Genomic DNA, 21,385 nt, shown 5'->3' with positions numbered 1-21,385 from the left:
TTCTAAGCTCCCTCCCAGCTCTGACATTCTCTGTTCTAAGCTCCCTCCCAGCTCTGACAATCCACATTGTCAGGTCAGCCTCTGGCTCTGATGTTCCATGATCTAAGGGTCCTCTGGGCTGGCATCTGGTGACCCTATGACCTACGTATCAAAGAGCACATTATGCTGGGGACAGACGCCCATGTTTTGGTACACAAATGTCCTGTTGGAGCTGACGTCTTGGCCGAGGATGAAGACTGATCCTTGGGTCGGGGGAAAGAGGCCACTGAGGATGGATCTGGGGGTACAAAGAAGCAAAGCTAAGGAGGGAAATGTGGGGGGGCCTGGAGATAAAGGATAGTTTCTGGAGTGGGAGAAGGGGGGGCTAGAGAAGAGTCCCCCTTCCCCTTCCCATCTAAGCCAGCCTCATAGCCCAGTCCCCTCCTCAGCTGAATGATACTCACAGGGTTGTGGTCTTGCCAGCCCCATTGTGGCCCAAGAAGGCGGTGATGTGGCCCTCATAGAAGTCCAGGCTGAGCCCTTGAAGGGCTGGGCGGCTACAGCCGGGGTAGTACTTCACCAGGTTCCGAAGTGACACACCCACCTGCAGCTCTGGCGATGGTTCTTCCATCAACACTGAGGAAAACCAGGGAGCAGAATCATGAGATTCCCCCAGCCCCAGCCCAGGGAAGCCACCCCACATAGACTCCAAGGGAGACACATGTGACTCTGAAATATGGGACAGCTGGGTGGCTCAGTGGATAGAGAGCCAGGCCCAGGGATGAGAGATCCTGAGTTCAAATCTGACCTCAGACACTTTGGTCATTATGTGACCCTGGATAAGTCACTTAACCTCCATTGCCTAGCCCTTATGACTTCTGCCTTAGAACCAATTCATAGTATTGATTTTAAGATCAGGAGGTAAGTAGGGAGGAGAGAAAGAAGGGGAGAGAAAGGGAGGGAGGAGAGAGAAAGAAAGACAGAGACAGACAGACACACAGACACAGAGTGAAACAGAGACAGAGACACACAGAGACAGAGAGAATACTGAGTCTGGAGTGAGAAAGGCACTTGTTCAAATATGGCTTCAGAAATTTACTGGCTATATGACTCTGGCCAAGTCATGTCACTGCTGACTGCCTCAATTTCCTCTCCTGTAAAATGGGAATAATACTACGGCTGTTGTGAGGATCCAATAACATTTGTAAAGCACTTAGCTGGGCATACTGTAGGCACTAAATAAATAATTGTTCCTTTCTCGCTCCCTATAATTGAAACTCTCTGCTCCAAAGGGCAAGAAGGAGCCCATGGGGGTAATGTCAGGGGTGTAAGAATATAATTTCTCTCTCTGGGGTCAATATGGAGCCTTTGGGAAAGGGGGGATCTAAAGAGACATGGCGGGGGCACAGAAGGTGTTTTCAGGTTTCTGTGGAGAGCAGGGGGTCTCTACACAGTATGAGAGACATAAATGGGGCATGAGGGATCTAGGATGTGGGAGATGTGGGTGATATGGAGGTGGGGGTCTAGAGCAGGGATCCTCATCCTTTGGCAGCTTATGGACCCCTTCTCAGATTAAGGTTTTGGGGGAAGCTAGGTGACTCAGGGGGATAGAGAATGCCAGATCTGGAGATGGGAAGTCCAAGGTTCAAATCTGGCCTCACACTCTGGGCAAGTCACTTAACCCTGACTACCCAGCCTGGTGATGGCAAACCTATGACACACGTGTGCGTAGCCATTTTCGATGACACGCGGCCACATACAGAGAAGTATGGGGCCACATGCTGAGGATGAAACATTTGCTCTGTGCACTAGAGATGACAATTCTACCTATATTAATTTACCTATTCTGGTTTATTAAATACAGCTCTATATTACAATTATACATTTTTGTTACTTTAACTATAAATATTGTGAAATTACGTTTTTTTTTCTTGAAGTGACACCCCCCACCCCGAGTTATGCTCTTTTTTTGGCGAATTTTGACATACCAAGCTCAAAAGGCTAGCTCTTCCTGCTATTCTGCCTTAGAACAATACTTATTATTGATTCTGTGTAATTAGAATTTTGTACCCCAGGACTACGTTTCCCAGCATCCCACTTTCGTCCTCATGTTACATCCTTACATTTTAGAGAGAAGTTTCTGTAACCCCGCCCCTCTGCTCTCTTCTCCCCCTTTCAGGGTCAGGGAAACTGCTCTTTACTCAGGTTCTTTACTTTTCCTCTACTTCAAGTGATGATTACTAAATCTTATAAAATATACTACTTGGAGTTATTGGATATTCATTTTAATCTTCTATTTCCAAGATAGAAGGGAAGGGTTTAAGAAAAAAATAAGGTTTTGAAATGAACAAAAATAGTTCTCAAATTTTTTTTACCCCAAAACAAGTTCTTGGCCCCCCGGGCAAAGGGCCCTTGTATGTGGGGCATAAGGGATCTGGACAGATGCAGATGGGAATGTGCTCTGGAAAGTTATTAGTTAGTCAATAAGCACCATGTGAACTATTAGCAGCGTTAGAGAGACTGGGGGGCTGGTGAGTCTCTAGGGATTGGGGGGAGATCCGTAGGGATTCAAAGGCCCTTCCAGCAGCCCAGTTGATGGGAAGTCTCTGCAGGGAGTGTGATGAACCTCCAGGGACCTCTAGGGGATGAGAAACCTATTGGGGAGGGGATGAGGGACTTACCCTGGGGTGGGACATCACTGGAGGCTGCTTGGTACTGGCTGGCTGATGTCTGCTCTCCACACCAGTAGCTCTTCCGGAAGGGGAAGTACCAGGGCTGAGGGATTCCATACTGACCTAAGGTGAATAGGACAGGGGGAGGATGCCTCAGGACCCAGGAATCCTGCACTCCCACCCCAGGTTCTGTCTCTCTCTGGATCTCACCAGGGAAGATGGTCTCGATGTACCAGGTGGCCAAAGCGTAGACTCCAGCATCGAAGATGAGCAGAGACTGAGACAGTGCCATGTTGTAGGTATCGCCAGCCATAGGGCTCTGGCCCAAGTTGTGCCACTGAATGCCCACACCCTGCACCTCGTAGAGGGATAAGTACTCGCAGCCAAAGCCAAAGGTCACTGGAGATAGCAGACCCTAGAGAGCCAGGCGGAAAGAGAAGATGGGCATCGCCACTGGCACGCTTCTGAAATCCAGAAGGGAAATCTCTATGGGGGCCCAAGAAGCCTAAGAGAAGCTGGGGGGGGGCTCTGGAGTCAGAATATCAGGGTCTATGGAATTTTAGGGAGGTTCTAGAGACAGCATTAGGGGAGCCACAGAAGCGTGGGATAGGATCTATAGGGAATATTTATAGGAGAGGCCTATGGGGGAAGCAATGCATATGGAATATTTGGGGAGGTCTAGGGGCACGGGGGTCTAGATGGAGTGTTGAATTGAGGGGAATGGGGGGGTCTCCCCTGGAAGCAGGCATGGTTCCACCTTGCACCCTGGCAGAGTGGGCATAGGATTTTCTCCTGTTGCCCACAGGCTGGGCATTGCCCAGAGTCCCTGCAGTCAGGCCTAAGGCACCAAGGACAGCACTCTGCCTAGACCAGCCTCTATCTCACCCCCCCCCCCCACCCATGTATATGGTCCAGGGTTCAAGGCTTGATGGCCAGGAACACCCCAAGCCTCACCACAGCCAGGCGCGCGACTGGGTGCAGTTGTTCCCTCCAGGCCACGCAGAGCACATAGGGGAGGTAGAGGGAGAAGTAAAGGAGGCCTCCACAGGCAGCTGCCACATTGGCTCGGGAGAAGAAAGTGCTGAACAGGAAACTCTGGCAGATGGTGGCTATGGCAAAGGCGGTGAAGAAGAGGAAGATGACTAGGGGGTTGCTATAGGAGAGGATGTTCCCCTGCTGCAGAAAGAAAAGGAAGGAGGTGATCCAGTCATACCGGTACCTATACCACCAATCTGGAGGGCTCAAATGCCCTTTCACCCCACCCTGAGGCCTAGCCTAGGGGAGAAGTGGGACCCCAAATACTCAGGGTAACAGGAGATGGTCAGGGCGGTATCAAATCTGGGCCCTGGGACAGGGCTTTGCGAGAAGGCTTCTGAGGGGCCCTGAGTCTAGAGGATGAAGTAGAGGACCATGAGATAAAGGACCTCCAAGGTTCAACTGTCTCATTTTACAGAGGAAGAAACTGAGACCCCCATGGAAATGAATTCACTCGCCTGAGGTCACATAGGAAATAAACAGAAAAAAGAGGGTTATTGCCTGGGCGAACTTCTACAAGTCACTTAAGCCTTGGTTCAAATGTGGAAGTTGGTCTAGCTAGCCTCGAGATGTGAAGAAATGCAATGTAGGGGGCAGCTGGGTGGCTAAGTGGATGGAGAGCCAGGCCTAGAGATGGGAGGTCCTGGGTTCAAATCTGACCTTGGACACTTCCTAGCTGGGTGACCCTGGACAAGTCCCTTAACCCCCATTGCCTAGCCCTTACTGCTCTTCTGTCTTGGAACCAGTATTGATTCTAAGATGGAGGGTAAGGGCTTAAAAAAAAAAAAAAAAAGGAAAAGAAATACAGTGAGGCCACCCAGAATGTGGGGTCCTTGGGCTGGGGGGGGGTGAAGTATACAGGTAGCCCTTGGTTTAAGGAACAGAATAGAGGCACAGGCATGGAGGAGGAAAGGGGGTCCCTTAAGACTGAGGGAGATAATGGTAGGGTGCTCGAAGCATAGGAGATGGAATGGAAGAGATCGGAATAAGAGGGAACCTGGGCTTAAGAATGAAGTGGGGAGGTCCTCCCTATGGGAGAGAGATTCTGGAGCTACTGGGTCTGAGGGGATAGAGCTTGAGGGAGCTCTGTGCCTAAGGAATGAAACCTGGAAGGTCTTGGATATGGGAGGTGGAATCTGGGATCCTTGTGTGTGAGAGATGGAGTTGGAGGATGGTCCTGGCAGTGGAAAGTGGAAATGGGGTCCAGGATCTCGAAGGGTAGAGCACGGGAGCCCCTGGTATGGGCAATGGCATAGAGAGCCAAGATATGGGAAACCGAGTGAGGGAGCCCAGAGTGTTGGGAGATAAGGGATTGGAGAAGGTCCTAGATATGGGAGATGGACTCTAAGGTCTTTGCTTGTGTGGGTTTGGAACTGGCGGTGAGGGAGTTAGATGGGGTCCCTGTGTAAGCAGAATGGAGTTTAGGGATCAGGTGTGAGTGGCTGAGGGGGGCGGGAAGGTCCAAGGTTCGAGGGGGTAGAGTCGGGAAGCCCTGCCTCTGAGGTGCAGAGGCCAATCTTACCCTGAGGATAAGAACGAGAAAGCTGATGCTGACCAAGAACGGGAAGAGGCTACTGATAAACCAGCTGCTCCAGAGGACACCACGGTTCAGGCCCATGGCGAGCATAGTGTCCCGGAGTCGATCCTCCTTCTCTTGGACAACTCCCTTCACTATCAGTGCCACAGAGTAGATCCAAGCGAGAGTCAGGAAAAGTGGCATCGATCGATTCAGCATTCGAAGGAATCTGAGGGGCAGGAGAAGGGAAAGGCCCAGGCTGTTACCCTGACCCTCCCCTTGACAACGAGCCCTCAGCCTGGCAGTACCCTCTCACAGGTCTGGCTAAAGAGAGGTGCCCAGAGGGATGCCCCAAGGGGCTACCCATGATGCCCAGGTTGGCACAGGTATGGATTGTCAGGGCTCTGACAAGGCCCTTTGAGATGCTCACAGGCAGGAGAGGGACCAGGCTGAAGCCCAGGATGGGGGCCACTCACACATCATCTACAAAGCAGGGGTAGGGCATCTGCTGCGCATAGATGCTGAGAGGGCGGGTAGTGCCACTCAGCACCCGAATGATTGCCCCCTCCACGAGGTCCTGAAGATAGACGAAGCCACCCCACACATAGCGCATGTCCATGAAGGGATCAGCTGCTGGACCTGGTTCCCAGATTCTGTATGGAACAGGCAAAGACAATGGCAAACGTCCTCTAGGCTAATTGAACATTGCCCCTGGACCAGGCTCAGGTTCCTTCCTTCTCTACCTAGAAAGGGTGGAAGAGCAAGGATTCTCCCCTCATTGCAATCTCTCAACATCTCCCCTGAACCCCACCAGCACCAGATAAAGAACCAGCCAACGGCCTCTTCTAATACAATGTTAGAGCTGGAGAGGACCTTAGAACATGGAAAATCAGAGCTGGGAGGACCTTTAGAATAGAGAATGTCAGAGCTGGGAGAAAGCTTAGAACAGAGAATGTCAGAGCTAGGAGGGAGCTTAGAACATCAGTGATATCAGAGTTGGGATGGTGGTTGGAGCTTCAAACATCAGAACTAGGAGAGCTCTTAGGACAGAGGCCAGCAGGCTAGAACAGAACCAGTCAGAGCTGGACCTGGAGCAGGTTGCTCACAGTAAGGTTAGGTCCAGAAGTGAACCGTCAGCCTCCCAACCCCACCTCCAACCTGTTTCTGATTTTATTTGTCTTGGTGACATCATCAACATCCATCCGGATCTTGAATCGGATGTGGCTAGTTCTCCCTTTCTGGAGCCCCAGGAAGACAATGCCCGCCCAGAAACGTCGCTTGTCCACCAGATCCAAGGCTCGTACTACCAGCTCATCTTCTGTTGCAAATGCCTCTATTTTGTCCAGAGAAGTACACTGTATAGGAGAGGAGGAGAGAGACTGGTTGAGGTATTCTGGACTCTCAATCATAGGAGAGATCAGATTAGTTTACCAAGGAACCTGGGAAGAATGCCTAGAATACCTCTACCCCCAACCCCACCAACACCAGATAAAAAACCAGCCAATATCTGTACATATGTTAGAGGGAGAAGAAGGAAAAAAGGTCAAGTACATTCATTTCCTATTTTATTGTTCACCTTTGAAACCCAACTCAAAACTCACTTCCTCCTAGGGGCCTTCCCTGATTTGCCACTACCCTACATACACTGTATTTATTTCGTATATTTCTTGTATTTATTTCTCTGTGTGCCTGTTGCCTCCTCCCAAAGTATATAAGCTGCTTGAGGGCAGGGACTGTTTAATCTTTGTATCCCCAGCATTTTCAGTGCTTGGCACTCAAGTAGATACTTCATAAATGCTTGCTTGCTTGCTTGCTTTATCAAAAGGCCACTTCTTATAGGAAGTCTTCCCTGATCCCAGAGTCAATAGCAACCTTCAGGGACTCTGCTGTTCTCCACTGTATGGATCATCAATCAGTAAGCATTCGGTGTTCAGTTGTGGTTTAGTCATGTCTGACTCTTCTTGACACAATTTTGGATTTTTTTGGTAAAGATACTAGAGAGGTTGTCATTTCCTTCTCCAAACTCATTTTACAGATGAGGAAACTGAGGCAAACAGGGGTTAAGTGACCTGGCCAGTATAAGTGTTTGAAGCTGGATTTGAACTTGGGAAGATGAGTCTTCCTGACTCCAGGGCCAGTGCTCTATCTACTGGGTTGAGTCATGAATATTGGGTTTTTGAGCTCTCTTCTCTGTGTTAGTGTTTCACTCTCAAAGTGGGTCAGGGAATTCGTATCTCTGACATCTTCCAGAGCTGAGCAGAGTAGGTAGTTCTACACACAGTAGGTACTTAATCAGCTTTGTTGACACCACAAGTTATAGTGGATGGAGGGTTGTTGGGAAATCCAGCTTCTGGGACTTGAGGTAAGTGATCTCTTATAGACCAGCCCCTGCTCTGAATTGATGGAGGGACTTGCCACACTATGGGAGTCCTAGACAGGATGACATCAAAGATCCAGACCAAAACCAAAGGTTTGTGGTTGTACACTAGCTGATGTTCTCACACCAGAACTACTCATCCATTCTATGGACCTTCTGTGGCACAGAATCACGGGACTATTGGAGACCTCAGAGGACCCCCCAGCTCCCAAGACCCTCCATGACAGGGTCAAGTTTCTTCCCAAGAGACAAAGGGTACCCAGAGAAGACTCTGATGGTGGATGGATGAGAGCCAGAAGATAAAAAGACCATTTTATTAAAACCTACTGTGGGGTCTGTTACTGTGCCAAGCACTGAAGGTACAAAAAAAGAAGAAAAGAAGCCTCAAGGAGCTTACATTCTAATGAGGGAAGACAAAACATCATCTCCATCACTAGTATTTGGTACCTAAAGATGGAGCAGTGGTTAGATTACTGGGGCCTGGAGAGAGGAAAACTTGAATTCAAATTTGGTCTCAGATACTTCCTCCCTATGTGAGTCTAAGGAAGCCACTTAACCTTTATTTGCCTCAGTTTCTTCATCTAGAAAATGGGGATTAGGATAGCATTTTCTTTCCAGGGTTGTTGTGAGAATCTAAAGAGATAATATTTGTAAAGCACTTAACAAAAGCATTTGATGCTATTTAAATGTTAGCTATTCTGGAAAGATCTACATAAACTGATGCAGAGCAAAATAAGCAGAACCAGGAGCACATTATACATAGTAACAGCAATATTGTACGATGATTAACTGTGAAAGACTTAGTTACTCTCAGCAATGATCTGGGACAATTCTGAAGGGCTTATCCTTTAGGATGCTCTCCACCTCCAGAGAAAGAACCGTGGGAGTCCAATGCAGATGAAAGTCCATGATTTTTCACATAAAATTAGTTTATTTGGGGTTTTGATTTTATACGATTATTCTTTTACAAAAATGGCCAATACAGAAATACATTTTGCATGATAATAATAATAACCCACATCAAATTGCTTACCATCTCTGAAAGGAGAAAATTTGGATCTTATAATTTTGGAAAACATATGCTAAAAATTGTTATTACATATAACAGAAAATAAAGTATTTTTAAATGTAAAAAAGTTAGTTATTATTATCATAGTGTTTCTAGATTTACAAAACACTTTTTTACAAGTTTTATCTTATTTGATCCTTATAACCCTGTGAGATAGGTGCTATTACCATCCCTATTTAATAGATGAGGAAATTGAGGCAGATCACACAGCTAGTGAGGATTTGAGCCCAGTGTTCTCTCCACTGTACCACTTACTGCTTCTGTGCATGTAAGGGAACTGGAAATAGGGGGAAGAGAGGGTGGGGAACTTAACATTAGCCCTGAGAGAGGGGCCCCATCTCACCTGCAGGATTTTTCCCATTTTGTTCAATATATAGGTCAAGTCTTTCTGGGTGTTATTCCAAGCTGAAGTATCATTATCTGACCTTGGGAAGATGTGGATGGGCCATGTCCTGTTCCTGGAGTGCTTCAGCCTCTCTTCCCAGGAGGAGATGCGGAACATCTTTTGGAGGAACTAAAGAAGGAAGAAACCCCTGGAGAGCTGGGTATCTAGCCCTGAGTCCATTTTCTACCCTTATGCCCATCCTTGCTCTCTACTCTCCCCTAAATGCACCTTGGCTCACCCAGGTCTCCTCGTCTACAACTCCCCCTCTCCAAAACCTCTCCTAGCTTAACTTATTCTTTTCTCCAGGAGGCCTTCCAGGACCCAGAGAAATCTCTAGTCTCTGAGCTTCCCAAGAATATGTTATTTAGACAATTTATTTGGCCTTCAGGATACAAAATGTGGAATCTCACAATCACAGATTGAGAAAGAAAAGGGATCTCAGAGGCATTTATTAATCTATCTATCTATCTATCTATCTATCTATCTATCTATCTATCTATTTATTTATTTATTGTTTTGTTTACTTTGATTTTTTTTAAACTCTTGTACTTTTCGGTGTATTGTCTCATAGGTGGAAGAGTGGTAAGGGTGGGCAATAGGGGTCAAGTGACTTGCCCAGGGTCACACAGCTGGGAAGTGGCTGAGGCCGGGTTTGAACCTAGGACCTCCTGTCTCTAGGCCTGGCTCTCAATCCACTGAGCTACCCAGCTGCCCCTTTACTTTGATTTTTAAAATTTTCTCAGTGGTATTTAGTTCAACCTCTCATTTTATAGATCAGGAAACTGAGGCCTACAGGAGATCATAAATCCTAATCTGGTCTCAAATACTGCCTAGCTTTGTGATCCTGGGCAAATCACTTAACTCTGATTGCCTGGACCGTACCACTATTCTGCATTCGAATTGATACTTAGATAAGTTTTTTTTTAAGGAAACTGAGAGTGACTTGTCCAAAGTCACACAAGTAGGAAGCATTAGAAGCAGGTGCTAACTTGGGTCCTTTGACTCTAGGGCCAGTGTTCTTTTGAGCATATGACAATAACCTAGGAAGGAACTGAGAACATCCAATGTCAGAGCTAGAAGAGGCCTTAGAACACAGGATGTCCAAGCTGGGAGGAACCTTAGAACCCAGAATGTAAGAATTGGGAGGGCCCAAGAGTTCATCATAGTCCGGCTCCCTCATTTTATACATGAGGAGATTTGAGACTCAGAACAGGGAAATGACTTGCCCCAGATTGTCCCAAGTGAGTCACAGACCCGGGATCTGAACATAGACATTCTGACTTTGAATCCTACCCTCTTGTCAGAGAAGGGTCAGTGAGGGGAAGGGATTTGCCTAAGGTTAAAGAGACATGATAGGGGGATGGACCTAGGATAGCTGGGAGGTCCTAGGTTCAAATCTGGTCTCAGACACCTCCCAGCTGTATGACCCTAGGCAAGTCACTTAACTCCCATTGCCTAGCTTTTACTACTCTTCTGCCTTGGAACTGATAATTTAATATTGATTCTAAGCTATATGGTATTAGGTATGGTATTAGGCTCCGGGTACCCCGACTCCCAGCTCAGAATTATTTCCACCCTGGATGGCGGGACCCAGGGCTGAGTATACAGTAGATACTCAATGAATGTTTGTTCATAGAATCAAGACTCTAGAACTGGAAGGGACCTTGGAAGCCAGTTATACTACTGCTCTCCCTGAGTCCAGGAGAGATGAGATGACTCACCCACAGTCATGCAGATAGTAAGTGACAGAGTTGTATCCTCCCTCTAATACCTTACTACCTGGAAATCCAGTCTCCCCCACCTTCCTCCTGGCATCAGGCTGCCTCCTGGACCTTTGCTGATCTTGGTCTAGCAATTCCTCAGCCCCTAAGCCTCCCGGACCTACCTCCAGGAGTGATATATCAGTGCTGTTCCTCATAAATTGGGAGATTTGCGGGCTGAATGCCTCCCAAAGGCCAAAAAAGTTCTTCAGCAAGGCCAGACTGTGGAATGTCTGGTTCACCTGGACAGAGACACGTGGGCATTGAGCAGCTTGGTCAGGGTCCCTTCCCATCAGCCCTTTNAAGAGAAAAGGGGACACACACACAAAGGGAGAAGAAGGAGGGGAAAGAGGAGGGAGAGAAAGAGAGACCCAGAGAAGAAAGGAGGGAGGAGAAAGAAGAGAGAGGAATGGAGAGAACAAATGAGAAAGGAAGGAGAGAGGTAAAAGAAAGAGAGAGGGAGGAAAGAGAAAGAGAAAAGGGAAGAGACTGAGAGGGGGGGAAGGAGAGAAAAAAGAGAGAAATCAAGAAAGAGAGACACCAAGAGAAAAGGAGGGAGGAGAGAAAGGAGAGGAGAAAAGAAGAGAAAGGGAAAACATAAAGGACCAAGGGAGAGAAGAGTCCATCATTTCTTCAAGAAAATGACCCTTTCTATTTCTATTCCCATCCATTCCTTCATCTGATTCTCCCCAGAGGTTCATTCAGCATGGAGGATCCTCCTCATGTCACAAAACAAATTGACACCAAGATAGGAAAAGCTGGTGGGTGGCAGGGAGGGTCCTTAGAAGAGAGAATGTCAGAGGTGGGGTATTGAAGCTAGGGGGAAAGATAATTTAGAACCTTGAGAGGGATCTTTAAATAGAAAATACTGAGTATCAGAGCTAAAAGGGACTTTAGGACATACAACTTAGACTGTTCAAGGAAAGAACCTTCCAGATCATCCAGTTCAGCCCCATCCTTTTATAGAAAAAGAAATGAAGGGTCAGAGAAGTGACTTAATCATACCATTAGTTGTGACATATGGCCAGAAGTCAAACTCATGTCTCCTGACTCCTATCCCAGGTTGCTTCTAATGAAGCTCTGGCTCTATGATGGCTCCCTGACTCCTCTATAGCACCATCCTAGCTAGGAATGTTTCCCCATCCCTGAGAGCAAGGAGGCAGGATCTGGCCCAGGATATGCACGGATGGCAGGTCCAAAGATGCCCAGAGTCACATCCTGGGGTAGGAGCCTGAATGGTAGCAGAACTCAGGCTCTAGGAGAAGTGGAACCCCCCTCACCTCCTTCATGATTCTTTGGGTGAGCAATGTGTCAGGCGTATACAGGATCTTGCCATTGACCAAGGGTTTGAGCCTCCACCAAATCATCCGAGATACATAATGTTCCTCCATGGATGCAATCAGCTTCCGGCAGAAGGGAGCTGGATATTTAGAAAGGGGAGAGAGGGAAGGAGGCCTGAATGACCTCCAGGCAAGAGTTCTAGAATCATAGTAGAGCAGAGAGGGACCTTGACAGATGGGGAAACAAAGGTCCCACTGACTGGCCCAGAGTCGCAGAGATGGTCATTAGCTGAGCTGGGATCTGAACCTGGGTTGTCTGACTACAAACCCAGTGTTTTTGCTGCTGCACTAAAGTCCAACCCCTTCATTTTACAGATGAGGAAACTGAGGCTCAAAGAAGGAAAAAAAAGAGAACATCACAAAGCAAGTAAAGGTCAGAGCCCGGACCAGGGCTCTTTCTGCCTCAACATAGCCCCTCCTGATCAAATCTCATAAGCTCTGGTCCACCTCAGAGAATATATCTCCTTCCTCACTTCATCCACCCACCCAATCTAATAATAATAATCTTCTGCTCCCCCTGCCCCTCCAAGAGGATGGGATAGGGATCACCCACATGTGAGAAGTTCCAGGCAGGAATCATTATCCCCATTTAACAGAGGGAAAATCAGACCCAGAGAGAAGCGGCTTGCCCAAGGATTACAGCCTAGTTCTTTGAAGTCCAAGCCCATGGTTCCTTCCAGGAAGCTACAATACCTTAGGGTACAATATCCCCTGAAGGGGTCGGGGTGAGCTGGAGGGAGGGTGGGGGCAGGGCTCACTGATGTCAGTATCTGACGCAAGCAGTTGTCTTTCTTGGTCCTGATCCCACAAAGCTTTTAGGTTTTCATTTTCAAGCCAGCTGAGGGAGGGGATGCCAAGTCTTTTCTCCTTGGACTTTCCACATATGATTCGAGACATTCCTTCCAGGGGGCCATCTGCTCCTGGGGACCTTTGCAGCTCTTCCAAAAGCTCTGCTCCACTATGCAGGGAAGAGATCTGGAGGGGTAGATGGATGACAAGGTCCACAGAGTATGTATAGGGGACATGGAATGGACTGAAGACCCCCAAGGGATGATCTCCTAACTTCTTAACCTGGGATTCAAGGCCTCCCATGACCAGCCTGCCCTGAACTCTCTGGTCTAGACAGCATTAGATTTAGGACTGGAGGAGACTTTACACTTCATCTCATCCATAACTCTCATTTTACAGATGGGGAAACTGAGGCTTTAAAAAAATTAAGCAATTTGTTCCAGGTCACAGATCCTTGCAAGCCTATGATCTGAACTCTGGCCCACATAGTCCAAATCCTCTGCCTTTTTTTTTTTTTTTTACAGTGGCACACCTGAAATTTTAAGTCTTCTTCATCTTCCCTCCTGGCAATAGCCCCTATGGGACCTGGCTGCCTTCTTCTCCCAAGTCTTCACCTACACTCACATGCTTTGGGTATTTCTGTGCCACTCTTCCCAATGCCCACCCCTCAGCAACCTCTGGGGAAAGCATCTAGCACCCTGGGGGAAGAGGAGAAGAAATGCCTCTTACCTCCTGGCTTGTGGCACTCCAGGCCTCCAAGAATTCACCCACAGCCTTGGCATTTGGCTGTACTCGACTGGACATCAGACCCTAAGAGGGAAAGGGACAAGGAAGAAAGACAGCATGAAGGAGAGGCAGGCAGCTGGAGGGGTGGACAGAAAGGGGGGCCAACAGATGGAGGATGGATGGGGTGACAGAGAGTTGAATGGAGGGACATATAGAGAAATGGGCAGACAGACAGACCGAGAAATAGATGGGTGGAAAGAAAGGGAGAAGGCTGAACAAAGTGATACAGACAGGAGGATAGATAGGTGAAAAGATGGAGACAGAGGGAATGGCAGACAAAGGGATGGACAGATGATAGGGTAGACTGATAAGAGAGGGGAGCTGAAAGGTGGGCCTCTCTTTCCTTTGGTCCCAGGGCCAGGGCAAAGCAAGCCTAGGCCAGACACCAAGACTTCTCTCTTCTCCCCACTAACAACCCATCCCAGGAGGGCAGCCTTTTCTCAAGCCCAAAGCCCCAACAAGATGAACACCACCCAGACCCTGATCCCCTGGGAAGCCCCTGGACTCACAGCATGCAACAGAGTTGGATCTGCCTGGGTTAGGAAGGTGGCCCCGATGGCTTGGAGCTCTTTTGGGGGAAGGGCACACAGGCCTTCCTTTAGGGATTCAGAGGCATGGAACCAGATGTTCAGTGTGGAGGAATTGCACAGGTCTGTCAAAGATAAAATTGGGGGCACCTAGAGAAGAGGTGGGAGAAGGGGCAGTTGGGGTTACCAAGGGAAGGGGATCAGAGGGCCTAAGCATTTTATTATATACATTATCTTGTTTGTTGTCACAACAATCCTGGGACATAGGGCTATAGACATCATTAACCCCATTTTACAAATGAGGAAACAGATTCAGAGGGGTTAAGTGACTTCTCCAAAGTCACACGACTAGTACCTAAGGCAGGATTTCTATCTAAAAACCGTTTTACTTTCTGTCTTAGAATCACTACTAAGTATCAGTTTCAAGGCAGAAGGCAATGGGGGTCAAGTGACCAGCCCAGGGTTGCAAAGCTAGGAAGTGTCTGAGACCATATTTGAACCCAAGAGCTCCTGTCTCCAGGCCTGGCTTTCAGTATGCTGAACCACCTACTTGCTCCCAAGGCAGGATTTCAAGCCAAGTCTTCCTGATTCCAAATCTAGTACTCCATTGACCATGTCACACCTTGCATTTTCATTTAAATTAAATTTGACTTTTGATTAATGAAAATCTATATCTCTACCTCCCCCTCACTCTTCCCCATCTCTCACTTACCCCCCCTCATCTCTCTTCTCTTTTTCTCATCTTTTTTCCTCTCATCTTTTTCTTTTTAACTCCATCTCTCTCGTTTTCTTTTCTCATCTTTTTTCTCTCATCTTTTTCCCTTTATCTCCATCTCTCTCTGTCTTCTTCTCTCTCTCATCTCTCTTCTCTTTTTCTCATCTTTTCCTCTTTACCTCCATCTCTCTCCGTCTTCTTCTCTCTCTCATCTCTCCTCTTTTTCTCATCTCTTTTTTCTCATCTTTTTCTTTTTAAATCCACCTCTCTCCTGTTATCTTTTTCTCTCATCTTTTTCCCTTTGCCTCCATCTCTCTCTGTCTTCTTCTTATTCTCTCTCTCTCATCTCTCTTCTCTTTTTCTCATCTCTTTTTTCTCTCATCTTTCTCTTTACCTCCATCTCTCTCTCTGTCTTCTCTGTCTCTCTCCCCAGCTTCCCCCCAAACTCCTATTACAAACATGTATTGTCAAGCATAATAAATTCCCACATTGGCCACATCCAAAAACATATGCCTCATTCAGCCTCCAGAGTCCACCACCCTCTCTTTTGGCAGGTGAGAGATGTTTCATGCTTGATGACACTGATCAGAGTCCCAAAGGCTTTCACAGTTGTTCTCACAATATTATTGACCTTGTGACTTGCTATCGGTTAATATAAATCTTCCCCAATCCACTACTATTTCTGCTCTATCGCCCTACCCACCAAGTCTCTTCCCCTTCGCATGCCCTCATCTCTAACCCTAAAGTTGTTTGTCCCCACTTTTGCCCACTTTCTGGTCCAAGAATTCTTCCTTCAGGCTCTGGGTCCCAGGCCTTACCCCTAGCAAACCAAGTGGGGTGTCCAACAGTTCTTCAGCCAGAGATGGAGTCAGGGATGTTTCTTCTCGCAAGAACTTTGAGAAAGTCTCTTCTGGGACCAGGTAACTTCGGAGTGGCAAGTCTGGGGAGGAGAGGATAAATGGATAGATAGGTGTATAAATATATATGTATATATCTAGTATGTCTGTGTGGTATACATATAGTATGTGTGCATGTGATATAAAATGATAGAACTTTTTAAAAAATTCTTACCTTCTGTCTCAATATTGTGTATTGGTTTCAAGGGTGATAAGGGCTAAGCAATGGGGATTAATTGACTTACTCAAGGTCCATAGCTAGGAGGTATCTGAATCCAAATTTGAACCCAGGACCCTCCCATCTCTAGGTGTGGATCTCTCTCCATTGAGCCACCCAGATGCCCCAAGAGTAACGGAACTTTACAGTTTGTGAGGCACTTCATAGTTTATAAAGTACTTTACAAGCCACTTTACCATTTACAAGTTCTAAGATTGCACTTTACAGTTTTAGAAGACTTTTTGTTGTTGTTGTTCAAATCTATTCTTTTTATTTCATCCTAATAATATTTCTGTGAGGAAAACAGGGCAAGAATTGTTACCCCTGTTTCATAGATGGGGAAACTGAGGACCAGAGAGAAGGGAAATAACCTGCTCAAGGTTTCATAGCATGTTAGTGGTAGAGCTAGGATTTGAATCAGTATCTCTGAACTTTAAATTCACTTGTGCCTCTGTACCAAACTGCCTCAAATGAAAAACACTGAAAAGGTGAACTATTTCCCAAGTACCCAACTTCCTTCTAACAAGGGGTGGGGACATAAGCATTTAATAAACTATGTGTTAGGTGATTTACAAATATTACTTCATTTGAGCCTCATAATAACTCTGTGAGTTGTAGATAGTATTATTCTCCCCATTTATATCTGAGGAAACTGAGGTTAAATTACTTGCTTGAGGACACTTTAAAAAAAAACTTGGGGGGCAGCTGGGTAGCTCAGTGGATTGAGAATCAGGCCTAGAGACAGGAGGTCCTAGGTTCAAATCCGGCCTCAGACACTTCCCAGCTGTGTGACCCTGGGCAAGTCACTTGACCCCCATTGCCCATCCTTACCGCTCTTCCACCTATGAGCCAATACACAGAAGTTAAGGGTTAAAAAAAAAAAACCTGGGAAGATTTACATGAACTGATACAAAGTGAAGTGAACAAAAGCAGATCATTATACATAGTAACAACAATATTGTATGATTATCAACTACGAATGACTTGGCGGTTCTCAGCAATACAACGATCTTGGACAATTCTGAAGGATTCATGAGGAAAAATGCTCTCCACCCCCCAGAGACAGAGGCAATGGAGTCTGAATGCAGATGGAACCATACTTTTTTACTTTATTTTTTCTCTCTGTGTTTTCTTTTGCAACATGGCTAATATGGAAATGTTTTATATGACTGCACATGTATAACTATTGCTTGCCATCTCAAAAAGAGGGGGGAGGGATGGAGAGAATATAGAACTCAGAATTTTAAAAAATGCATGTTAAAATGTTTGTTTACATGTAATCGATAAAAAGTTAAATAAAAATTCAATGAGAAAAAATGACTTGCTCAGGGTCACCTAGCTAGTGTCTAATCTAAGGCTGAATTTATTTTCTCTGAGAACCTCAGGCATACTCAACAATCACCCTATGGCAATTGTATAATCCTCCCTCCTGCCCCAACCACTGCCCCACCACCTTTTCTCCTCACCAGACTGCTGGTTTGATTCCAAGTTAGGCATCAGTTTCTGGAAGCTTTTAAGAGTTCTGCGTGTTTTGGGGCTAACCAGTATCTTCCAAGTATCGGCCAGGAACCTGGAGATCCTGTAAAATGGGTTTTGGGTATCAGACAGAGAATGGCCAACTTTTGCTTATCTCTGACTCTCTCCTGTCCTCTCCACAACCAAACAGTTTCTCAGTGTTGCTACCCAGTTCTGTTACTTGCTACCCATTTGACTTTCTCTGATTCCCTGCTCCCTCAGTGTTAATGTCCTCATCCCCTCTGGCTTAAACCTTTGCAATAGCTTCCTCTCTCCTTCAAGAATCTCCAGTCTGTTGGCTCTGCCAATGTGATATCTCCCCCTTTTTTAACCCTTACCTTCTGTCTTAGAATAGATATTAAAGTTGTTACATGTAATTAAGAAAATAAAAGTTTAAAATTTTAAATTAAAATAACTTAAAATAGAAAATAAACATTTTGATAAGTTATTATTTAACTAATAATTTAATCATAAGTAAAAAATTTAATTAAAAAAATTTTAAGTATCTGTTCTAAGGCAGAAGAGTATTAATGGCTAGGCAATTGGAGTTAAGTGACTTGCCCAGGGTCACACAACTAGGAAGTATCTGAGTCTTGATTTGAACCCATTACTTCTTATCTCCAGATCTGGTTCTTAATCCACTAAGCCACAACTTGATATTCCTAAAACAAAAGTTTGAACATGTCGCTCACCAGCTCAAAAACCTCCAGTGGTCCCTACTACCTATGAAATAGAGTTCAAACTTCTGTTTGGCATTTAAAGTCCTTATGACCCAACTCTGGTTTACTTTTTCAGACTTATTGCTTATTATTTCTCTTCTTGCATTTGTATACTTCAGCCAAACTGGTCTTGCTGCCTCCTACATACAATATTCCATCCTCCATCTCTGTGCACTATCCATCCAGCCCAAAACACCAGCCCTCATCATCTGCCACCTCCAAAAAGGCTCAACTCATCATTTTCCACATGAGGGCCTTTTCCTAGTCTCCTCTGTTTCTCGTACCCCTTTGCCCCACTCCCAAGAAAACTGCCTTGTATTTACTTTGAAAGTGTTTTATATTTTCTTATAAATGCACATGTTGCCTCCCCCTCCATAGAATGTAAGCCTTTGTGGCTTCTGCATTTGGATTCCCAGAGTTTATACAGCACATATTAGGCATTTAAAATGCGCTTGTTCCTTGACTGACCAATGTGAACTGAATAGAATACAATTAGACTTTGTAGAATGTCAGATCTAGAACCTGGTCTTAGAACCTCAAACCTAGGCCGCTGGAGTTAGAAAGATGCTTAGAACATAAGAGTTCAGACTTGGGAAGGGCCTTAGGGACACCCCTGGTCCAGCTCCATCATTTGGAGATAGGAAAATGGAAGCTCAAGGGAGAAAGGTCCCAAAGAGAGCCAGGAGCAGAACCATCACAGGAGCCCAGGATTCTGGCCTCGTAGGGAGCCCAGGGGACTCTCCCCCGAAGCATGCCATCCCAAACACAGTCTCTTCCTTGCCCTTCCCATCCCACTCCCTCCCTCCAGGCACCCCCCCACACTCTGCTCACTCACAAGGTCTCGTTGAAGTTGCTCAGGACGTTAGGGGCTTCCCCAGGTGTGGCATAGCGGTGGCAGGGGTTCCCCATATTGCAAACAACGCCTTGGAGCCAGGGAAGCATACCCGCTGAAGGCATTGGCTTATTGGGGAAGTGACCTGTGCACATACAGATGGGTGGTCAGGGGGCATCTGTTCTGCCAGCCCCCCCCCATAGTCCTTGGGATCCTGTGGGCACTGCCTGCCCAAATACACAGGAAAGCAGAGGCAGGAGTGTCTGGGCATAGAAGGGACAAATTCATAGGGATGGGGTATAAGAGTTTGGGCTTAGATCAGGAAGAGGATCCAGGGGCATGGAGATAGGATAATGGGGGCCTAGATATCAACACCAGAAGTCCAAGGATGAAAGGGTCTGGAGTGGGGGATGAGGGACAGATGAGGAGAGCAAAAGGACAAAGGCTCAAATGTAGAAAATACCCACCAAAAGCACACCAAATCAGCACAAAGGGATTTGGCGGGGGGGGGGGGGGTAAATTGGGGGTGAGGGTAGGTAAACAGGAGAACAGAATAGAAATAGGGGCAGAGAAGAAGAAAGGAAAGAGGGTGGACACTGGGAGAGACAGAGGGGTCAAGGATCAGAGAGATGGGGGCATGGGGCAGAGGAAGGAGAATAACAGGGCAAGGGAGCAGGAATTGAAGGGAAGAGGGCATGTTTAAGTTCAGGGAAGGTCAAGCTTCCCCTCTGGGCTGGGGAAATCAAGGAAAGTTTCCTGGAAGAAGTGGTCCTTGGGGGAAGGCTGGGGGGCAAGGTTCTGGAAGCCTACTCACATTCGTGGTGCTGGGAGGGTAGGTGGAACCGACGGACAGTGATAAGAATGAAAAAAAGGAAAAGGGGCCACAATATCTCGATGAGCAGTTGAATCTGGTGGAGAATGAGGCAGAAGACAGGGGTTAGAGAGAGAACATAGGAGTTTCCAGAAACCTCTCCAAGGGCCCTTCAAAGAGGATCTGTAAAGCCTGGGTTTAGATTGGGTCCCTCCTCTCCTCCTTGACTCCCATTACCAGGTGTCTCTTGCGGTAGGTGTAATTCTTCCATAGCAGCAACATCAGCTGGGCCCAAAATGACATGGTAGATGCTGGAGGTAGGATAGAGAAAACATGGAGTCAGAAGAACAGAAGAGCAGGGAAGAGGAGGGACCAAAGGGTTAGGGGTCAGATTAATAGAGGAAAAGAAGTCAAGGGATGGAGGTCAGAGAAGGGTCAGACAGTAGGACTGGGAGAGTGGGGAAGACGAAAATTGTTTCAGGGGCCATTGTGCTAGGGGTAGGGTCATAAAGGTTAGGGGTCCGAAGGGTGTGGGGGACAAGGGGTGGGATGGTCAGAGGAGTCAGAGGAATAGAGAAGCAAGAAAGAGTAAGAGAAGTGGCCTAGAAGTTGCCCCAATTCTACTCCACTCCTAGCTCAAGGACCTTAGGGTTAGCCATGACAACAAATTTCAGCCCTCCTTCCATCTGCCTGGGAGAAATCAGGAACTGAAAAATTCATACACAAGTCTATCCATAGGAAGCATGGAAAAAAAAAGATAAATGAAGGGAATCTTGTCCTGGCAGACCTCAAAACTGACCACCCATCAAGGATTTAGAATTTCATCAATGAAGAAGTCCTTCAGATAATGCAGATTGTGGCCTCCTCTACAATTCTGATATTCTATATATACTATAAAGCAGCAATCATTAAACTTGTCCAAATCGACAAAAAAAAAAAAAAAAAAAAAAAAAAGGATTGATTAAGAACAAAACAGAGAACCTAGAACATAAAAGAGATTCTTGTTTGGTGAACTCAAGACTAAACAATATTGGGGACAGGACACATTGCTTAGGGAGAATGCTTGAGAAATCTTGCCCCATTATGTGTCAAAAGTAGAACTTCAATCCAGTTATGTAAGAGAAGTCAAGGATCCAAGGTCAACCAGCCCTCCACATCCACATGGGTGCTCTCACAGCTTACAGAAGCAGGAAGGCAGGAACAATTCTCCCGCCCTGCCCCTGCATCTTCACATCATGTGGGCCTTACCGGTTGCCCTACTGCTTCGACTTCCAGACTCATCTGACCCTTGGTTCCTCCCTTGGTCTTCTTTAGCCTTACAAGCTGAACTCTCTTCCAAATAGAATGTGAGCTTCTTTAGAGTAGGGCCATCTCCGAGCTCTTTGCGGTGTCAAAAAATTGGAAAATTGAGAGAATGTCCTTCTATTGGGGAATGGTTGAACAAA

At 46.5% G+C, this 21,385-nt stretch overlaps 1 protein-coding gene across 1 annotated transcript in view; it reads right to left on the bottom strand.

The window, feature by feature from the left end:
* The window catches only part of ABCA7 (ATP binding cassette subfamily A member 7), a 50,569-nt gene extending 30,326 nt beyond the window's left edge, over window positions 1-20,243 (bottom strand). Inside the window, exons 1-18 of the mRNA XM_044685337.1 lie at window positions 20,178-20,243; window positions 19,944-20,037; window positions 19,133-19,274; window positions 17,606-17,642; window positions 14,218-14,385; window positions 13,652-13,732; window positions 13,015-13,108; window positions 12,074-12,213; window positions 10,919-11,035; window positions 8,992-9,162; window positions 6,361-6,557; window positions 5,679-5,855; window positions 5,209-5,431; window positions 3,606-3,827; window positions 2,862-3,066; window positions 2,616-2,774; window positions 444-615; window positions 146-277 (exon numbers count right to left, since the gene is read on the bottom strand). Coding sequence (XP_044541272.1) covers window positions 146-277; window positions 444-615; window positions 2,616-2,774; window positions 2,862-3,066; window positions 3,606-3,827; window positions 5,209-5,431; window positions 5,679-5,855; window positions 6,361-6,557; window positions 8,992-9,162; window positions 10,919-11,035; window positions 12,074-12,213; window positions 13,015-13,108; window positions 13,652-13,732; window positions 14,218-14,385; window positions 17,606-17,642; window positions 19,133-19,274; window positions 19,944-20,037; window positions 20,178-20,243 — 2,597 coding nt within the window. The remainder of the gene's footprint in view (window positions 1-145; window positions 278-443; window positions 616-2,615; window positions 2,775-2,861; window positions 3,067-3,605; window positions 3,828-5,208; window positions 5,432-5,678; window positions 5,856-6,360; window positions 6,558-8,991; window positions 9,163-10,918; window positions 11,036-12,073; window positions 12,214-13,014; window positions 13,109-13,651; window positions 13,733-14,217; window positions 14,386-17,605; window positions 17,643-19,132; window positions 19,275-19,943; window positions 20,038-20,177) is intronic.
* Window positions 20,244-21,385: the final 1,142 nt, after the last annotated feature.

This window comes from Gracilinanus agilis, chromosome 1 (assembly GCF_016433145.1).
Source record: "Gracilinanus agilis isolate LMUSP501 chromosome 1, AgileGrace, whole genome shotgun sequence".
Taxonomy (NCBI): domain Eukaryota; kingdom Metazoa; phylum Chordata; class Mammalia; order Didelphimorphia; family Didelphidae; genus Gracilinanus; species Gracilinanus agilis.
Note: the sequence above shows the minus strand (reverse complement) of the source record. Positions and strands in the feature narration are given on the sequence as shown.